The 8,081-nt window shown below is 43.3% G+C and overlaps 1 protein-coding gene across 1 annotated transcript; it reads left to right on the top strand.

The window, feature by feature from the left end:
* Positions 1-7,136: 7,136 nt before the first annotated feature.
* Positions 7,137-8,081, top strand: LOC124967965 (olfactory receptor 7D4-like). The gene has a single exon (XM_047530389.1). The coding sequence runs from the start codon at positions 7,137-7,139 to the stop codon at positions 8,079-8,081; it is 945 nt and encodes a 314-aa protein (XP_047386345.1).

Genomic DNA, 8,081 nt, shown 5'->3' with positions numbered 1-8,081 from the left:
TGGATCACTGACCTCAGAAATAAATGGAAAGTCTATCCAATAATGCAAATGTGAACTTGAATACCTAGGCTCTTTTCTTCCCTAGAATACATGAGTAATTGATTCCATTCCTTACAACTTTGCCTGTGATTTTTTTTTGTGTATGTGTATTTTCACTCTAACTATTTCTTTAGTAATCTATTTCAATTTTCTTCCCTATACATGGTCCACAAATTTCCAAGATGTATGTGTTTTAACAGGAACACCTGAGATTTCCAATGTGACATGAAGAACTTACATCAGGTTCTGATATGGTTTCCTCAAAAATTATTGCTTGAATATTGGTGGTCTGAACATCAATGCATTCTTGTTTTCCCTAGAGGTGGAATGATAATCATCCAAGTGCTTATCATGTCTGTTTCTGTGCTTGTTGATTTACATGTTTGAGTTTATTTATCCTCCAAAGAGTTTTTTGATGTAAGGAGGAGACCTTCAGGGGTGCAGGAGATTGAGTCTTCACTGAGCACAGGCTCCTACATTTGCAATCCTGCTTTTGACTATAAACTTCAAAGCAGGGACCTCCCTTGGAAATGGTCATATGATCGTGGTGATACAGTGCCTCACTTGCTTCATTCTTTGTGATCCTGCTGTGTTCCTATTTTTCTTTTCTTGGTTTTGCCAACATTTCCCTCTTCTTATGATCTTTCCTTTCTCTCAGCTAGGAAGGTTATTGTTGCTGATCGACTCATGGCTCTGTACCATAGGTCTCTTGAAGCTACTCATCAAATCTGCCTCCAATGTGGTGACTGTGACTCAAGCCTAAGTCTCTAATCTCCACCCCACACCTCTCTTGGGTACCATCTTCTCTGTTTCTCTGAATTCTGTCAGATTCACCTCTAAGTGAGCTCACGCACTACTTGTCTTCCTGTGCCTGGCCGATCATCTACAGCATGTCCCACGGGCTCCTCCACATTGTGTCAAATGCTACAATGGTATTTCATTGTGTATTACAGCACATTTGTTCCTTTATCTATTCATATGATAATAAACTCTAATGGTGCTTCTTCACATTAACTTTTGTGAGTAATGAGTAATGCTGCCTTGATAATAGGAATGGACATCTGTGTTGACAACTAATTTCATGTATATTATACAGATATGCAGTACTGGGATTGTTGAATCTTATACTAGTTACTGTTTCCCATAATCATGGGGCTGGTTTACTTTGCCTGTAATAGCAGTTATGGTCCCTTTTCTCCATACCCTCATGAACATTTGTTTGTCTTCAGTGTTTTTGAAAATACCCTCTTTAACTGGTGTGATCTGATGTCTCATTGTGGTTTTAATTATCATTACCACAATGATCTGTGATGTTGAGTCTATTTTCATAAATCTGCTGGACATTTTAATCTTCTTTTGGGAAATGGCTAATATTACCACCCTGCAGGACCAGCCTTTAATGATCATGGACACAAATCCTATTCAAATCATAACACGTTCCATTAAGGGAAAATTAATGTTCAAGAAAACTTGTCAGCTGGGCATGGTGGTCCAATTCTATAATCCCATTGGCTAGAGAAGCTGAGGCAGGAGGATCACAAGTTCAAATCCAGCCTCAGCAACTTAGCAAGGTCCTAAGGAATTTAGTAAGAACCTGTTGCACAATAAAAAATAAATAAAATAAAAAGGGTTGGTGAGATAGCAAAGTTCTTAAGTATCCCTGGGTGTTCAATCCCCAGTACCAAAAATAAATAAATAAATAAATAGAAGAAGAAAGAAGCCTTGTCACATTAATTTGTGTTCCAATATCTTTGACTCCCAACCTTAGTGGCTTAAGGAAATAGCTACGAGCAGCTCCTCTGAGTTTAGCCTCAGGCACCAACATGTCTCTGAGCTCTCTCACAGTCTCAGTGTCTATGGTGAAGGAGATACACTGAGGACAGGAGTGTCTCAGAATGTGGACAAGCCTGCGGGTAGGGTGCCATGTTTTCAGGTTGGGTGATGGAGAAGAATCTCCTGGAAGAACATGGGCGAGAGGATGGAAGTGGAAAAAGGATGGAAAGTCCTACACATGCACATGGACTCAACTCTTCATGGTAAGACTTATCCTCAGGAGTCCTCTGGAAGAAGAGGGACGAGGATGTGTAGGGTGGGCCTCCTTTCTTCTGCATCAGGTGCTCATGCCAAGACCCCCACTTTTGGGCAGGACTGGGATTGCACCAAGTTCTCACACTTGCTAAACAAGTGTTCTACCACTACAATTCACACCAAAAATGAATCAGCATGCCCTCCTCCACCACACACAAGGTTTATTTTTATCACCACATAAAAAGAGGTAGTTGTAGAAAGTGGAAGTGAGGTACAGACACAACCTGGTCAGTGCCAGCTTGCAACTGCTTTATTTGAACATGGCTTGTTTGGGTGACTGCGGGCCATTGGCTGAACCTGGCCTGCTTGTTCTGAGAAGATGAAATCGTCTGCGAGTCAAGTTAGGTTAGAGTTTGCTATGTTTGAAGAAACATTGAGGCCAAACTTAAAATAGACACGGAGGCAGTTTTTGAACTAACTTAACGAGAGAGAACATGTTTATTTTTAAGTGTTCATTATTTTTCTTTTTATTGGCTTATTATAATTAAAACAAACCATTTCCCATCACAGATCTTTCTTCTGGGTAACTCTTTTCTCTCCTGGGGAAAAAAGATTTCCCGAATTCTTCATGCTTCTACAAAAAGCTCTAGTTTCCTGGAAAACAGAAATATGTAGGAAATGAAGATGGACAGCAGCTGCTTTAACTTTCCCCAGAAATGTGTGGCTCTTGTTACATGGATAAGCCCAGCATGGCCTCTGTGGGTCCACCCACTTTGCTCATTTCCTCACCACAGGCTGAGGTGCATTCAATTAAGGACCAGCTGGAACCAAACACTAATTTTTCACAAAGCTAGGTATTTCACAAGTGAGCCAAACCAAAAACAACAAAATATCTTTGTAGGCATTTGGAGCCTAAAATATCCTCTGCAACCTCAGTGCACAGCTGTGACCTGTGTAAAGAGGGCCTGGCTGGGGTAAGTCACATGCTGCTCTGGAGCTTCCCCTGGGGCTCCAGATCCAGAGCTCCTGCTGCACAGGCAGCCTCACCACCTAGACACTGCACCATCCCATGATCTCTCTCTCTCCAGAACTCCAAGGTAGACTCTGGAGAGACCCCTGCAGTGGAGGAAGCCCCACAGCACCCTGCCCAGGTGTCTTTCCACAGAGCTGGAGCGGCTGTGCCTCCTGACACAGCCTCCTCCTCCATCAGCCCCCAAAGCCCTGAACCCTGTGGCTCTGGCCATAGGGTGAGATAAGATCTGTAGCATTCTTTTTTTTTTTTTTTTTTTTTCACCTTTGTATATTAATTGAGATGATCATAACTCTATTCATGTGGTGAATTACTTTTATTGATTTGTATATTTTGAACCAACCTTGCATCCCTGGAACGGAAGCCACTTGACATGGGTACACTCTCTTCTTAGCATGTAATTGAATATGATCTGCCAATACTTTATTAAGGAATTTTTCATTTGGTTCATCATGGGTATTGGTCTGATGTGGTCTTTCCTTGATGTGCCCTTGGTATTGGTGTGACATTGGATGATATTGACTTCTGCACAGAATGAGTTTGGCAGTGTTCTCGCCCTTTCTATTTCATGGAATGATTGAGGAGGATTGGTGTTAGTTCTTTAGCGGTCTGGTAGAACTTGACTGAGAATCCATCTGATTCTGAGCTCTTCTTTTTTCATGAATAGACCAAACATTTCTAAAATTTATTTGGAAGAATAAAAACATAGATCCCTAGCAATTAAAGTGGAAACTTTGTAACCATTAGAATAAACACAGTCTTGACAGCCCAAAATACGGTATAAGCACCAACTTCCTTAATAAGTGGTCACTTATTAATTGGGTTATTTGAGGGCTTTGGTGTTGAGTTCTTTATATATTCTAAATGTTAATTCCCCTTTGGAGGAGCAGCTGGCAAAGAATTTTTCCCATTCTGTAGTCTCTTTCTTTATTGCCCAGAAGATTGCAGTTTCCTTTGGTATGCAAAAGATTTTTAGTTTGATGTCATCCCCCATATTGATTATTTATTTATTTAGCAGATTAATGGTCTTTGTTAAGGAAGTTGGCATTTGTGCCAATATTCTGGCATTTTTTTGTAGTTTTTTCTTTTTTTGAAGCACAGGGATTGAATCCAGGGTTGCTCTACCACTGAGCAACATGCTCAGCTGTTTCTATATTTTATTTTGAAACAGGGTCTGGCTACGTTTCCAAGGCTTGCCTCCATGTTGCTAAGACTAGCCTTGAACTTGTGATCCCTCTGCCTCAGCTTCCAGAACAACTGGGATTACAGGCATGTGCTACCATACCTGGCTACACCTTCATTATTTATAGAACATTCAAGTTCTACCCTTAATTCTATGAGTTCGTTTCATAGAATTAGGTGCTATTAGAGAAAAATCTTATTGAATGTTCATGATAAAATAAATAAAATACATTTAGTCTCTCTGGATTTCTTGGAGATCTTTTTGTGCTCTTAACACTGAGCAAGATTTGACTAAAGATGTTTCTTAATCCTTAGATTTGTGAAGACAGAGTAAAATGTTCCTGAAGGTAAGCTGGGTGCTTTGGAGGCCCATCTGAGAGAAGAATTGTTTTAGGAAGAAAAAAAAAAAAAAAAAAAAAAACAAAACCTGTAGGGCTGGGTGGTCACATGCTTTTAATCCCAGTTATCAGGAGGCTGAGGCAGGAGGATCCCAAATTCAGACAGTCTGGGTACATTATTGAGATCTTATCTCAAAATGAAATTCATAAAAAATATAAAGGGCTGGGAATGTAGTGCCCCGGTGTTCAATATCCAGCATCAGAAGGGGCAAAAAGGGAAGAAAAAGTATCTAGTCAGGGCTGTGATGTGGGGCTGGGGTAGGTGAAGGACATGGACTGTAAACAGGGCAGAACAGATCACTCGTCTCACCCCCAGGAGGGAACCTCTCTAGAAAGACAACCAAAACAGCAATTTATTTAATAAGAAGTTAGAGGATTCATTCCTCCTCTTTGCCGTTCCCTGCTCCCTTATCCCAGGCCACAGGGAAATGACCCTGGTCAGCCAGGTGTAGCTCTGGCCCTGGGGCCCTGGGATTAGCTCTTTGTCCTTGCCCCTCTGGGCTCCCAGTGCAATCCTCTTTGGTCCCCACGGGGAGGAGCAAAGATAATAGAGCCCAATCTTCAGAAATCCCACTGTGATTCCCTAGTTTGCTCAGAAAGTGCTGTGACAGAGAGGTAAGCCGGGGCCAAGTTTTACTCGTGCACTTTCCTGATGCCTCGCCAGGGACACTGGAGGCAGAAGAAAGTGAAATCTGATAGGCACATGGGCTCTGGACGGGCTCTCCCAGCCCCACTCTTCTTTATGCTCTACTCTGCATCTTCAGGTCTGCTCTTTCTCCCCGCCTTTCATCTCTGGGTCTCCCCCTCATCCTCCCCCTCCACTCAAGTGGACGTCCTCAGAGGTCCTCAGAGTGGACGTCTGCACCTCTGCAGAGCATCTCCCTCACTAGCATTGAGCTGATTCGGCACATCAAGAGGTGGGAGGCAGAGGAATCCAGGCCAGACCCCACCCAGGCAATGTGACACCTTCCCGTGTAGTTCAGTCTTCTACAAGTACAGCGGGGCCAACGAGAGGGTGGTCCTCGCTGTCTGGGGTGGTCAAGGAAGATTTGGGGTCAATCTGTAGAAGGAAAGGCAGAAATTATTCAAATGAATAATGGAGAAAGGGCTGCCAGGGAGGAGGGCAGGTAAGAACAAAGGACCAGATTCACGAAACGGCACAGGATGTTCCTGGAATTGTAAGACGCTGAGTATCTAAAGCTGATTTTTGGTGGAGTTAATGCAGAGTTCCTTAAGCGTGACCAGCGAATATTTTGAGAGCATCCCAGACTCTCCCTCCTCAAGTGGATCCTTGGGGTTCTGATCAGATTCGTCACTGCAGTAATATTTCCAAAGTGCAACATTTCCAAGGTGCTCAAAGCTCCTGCCAGGGGGAGCCTGTGCCTCCTCTCTTTGCATTCTTGGCCTAACCCTGCCTGAGAGTGGGCACTCACAGACGTGTGGAGTAAGTAGAAAATGAAGAGACGTGAAAACAGTCGTTCAGATGTATCCAGGTATCTAAAGACTCACAGTCCAGAGAAACCATCTTCCAAGAGAGGAACTAAGACTGTGTGAATTAAACAGAAGCGCATTTCAACCAAAGGGAAGAAAATGTGAATGCAGTTTAAGATGATCTTCTCAGTTTAGAAGCTTCCTTCTGTGACAGACATCTAATATTCAGACAGAAATTAAGGTCTATTGTTTAATGGAGCAAAACAAAAGGTAGAAGGCTCTCAATCATCAGTACTAGGAAAATAAATAAATAAATAATTTAATTAATTTAAAAAATTGCCTTGACTTAAAGAAATTTAATAACTTCCACAAACATGCAGGTCACAATTAGAATATATGGTGGGGGGGGTCTGATTTGCGCTTTGGCATATGGAGGCATGCTAGGATGCTCGTGTCTTCAGGGTGGAGGTAGAGGGACAGATCAGGACAGGGCTGGAGATATTACTATAATAACAGAGGAATTTCCTATGAAAAATTTGCACAGTGTTATGTGAGTTGAACTTGAGACAGGAGAGATTCTGTTTCATGACACTGGTCAAAGGCATGAAGGCACTAACTGGCCATGACATTCTGAAACTCCTACTGATATCTCTCTCCCTCTCCCTTTCTCTCTTTCTCTTTCTCTCTCTCTCCATTTTCCTGGGATGAGAGGAGACCACAGCTGCAAGACAGAAAGGAGGTATGAATGAGGATGATGGTTCTTTCTCAGGAATTAAACAACAGAGGAGGAATTGCCATGGGTCAGAGACAATGCAAAGGAGATCTCTGCATAGTATGGAGTACTTATGGAGTATTTAAAAGAGTAGGCATTGCAGGTGCTGGTGGTCAGGGCACAGAAAAGTGGTCAGCTGTAGAAAACAAAATTGCTTAGATAAAACATCAGGCTCATGAGTGAATGGTTTTTAAATGCATGGCACATTCCTGTTTTAAATACGCTTTCCTCTTTCAGGCCAGTTTCCATGAGTTACATGGAACCAGGGAACCAAACAGCTATTTCAAACTTCATCCTTCTGGGGCTGTGGGAGGATAAGGCCCTGCAGCCTCTCCTGTTTGGGTTGTTCCTGTCCATGTACCTGGTCACCATCCTGGGGAACCTGCTCATCCTCCTGGCTGTCAGCTCTGACCCCCACCTCCACACCCCCATGTACTTCTTCCTCTCCAACCTGTCCTTTGTGGACATTTGTTTCACCTCCACCACAGTCCCAAAGATGCTGGTGAACACCCAGGCACAGAGCAAAGCAATTACATATGAAGCCTGCCTTACCCAGGTGTACTTTTTCATGATTTTTTCTGGGTTGGACAGTTTGCTACTGACCGTGATGGCCTATGACCGCTTCGTGGCCATCTGTCACCCCCTACACTATACAGTCATCATGAACCCTCACCTTTGTGGTCTTCTGCTTCTGCTTTCTTGGGTAATCTGCCTGACATATTCTTTGCTGCAGAGTTTGATGGTTTTGAGGGTGTCTTTCTGCAAAGAAACAGAAGTCCCCCACTTCTTCTGTGAACTTGCTCAGATCCTCAAGCTGGCCTGCTCAGACACCTTTGCCAATGACGTCCTGCTGTATTGTGTAACTGGCCTTCTGGGCATTATTCCCTTGTCTGGGATCCTTTACTCTTATGCTAAAATCATCTCCTCCATAGTGGGCATTTCATCTGCTGGAGGTAAGTACAAAGCCTTTTCCACCTGTGGGTCTCACCTCTCGGTGGTTTCCTTGTTCTATGGTGCTGGACTTGGGGTCTACCTCACTTCTGGAACATCCCATCCCTCCAGAAGGGGTTCAGTCGCCTCAGTGATGTACACTGTGGTTGCTCCTATGCTGAACCCCTTCATCTATAGCCTCAGGAACAGGGAACTGAAGGGAGCTCTGAGGAGACTTCTTCAGCCGAGGAGCTTGCTCTCAGAGAGATAA

Source organism: Sciurus carolinensis, chromosome 17 (assembly GCF_902686445.1).
Source record: "Sciurus carolinensis chromosome 17, mSciCar1.2, whole genome shotgun sequence".
Classification (NCBI taxonomy): Eukaryota; Metazoa; Chordata; class Mammalia; order Rodentia; family Sciuridae; genus Sciurus; species Sciurus carolinensis.
Note: the sequence above shows the minus strand (reverse complement) of the source record. Positions and strands in the feature narration are given on the sequence as shown.

Excerpts from the sequence above, each read along its gene's own strand:
- LOC124967965 (XM_047530389.1), top strand. The coding sequence starts at position 7,137 with ATGGAACCAGGGAACCAAACAGCTATTTCAAACTTCATCCTTCTGGGG.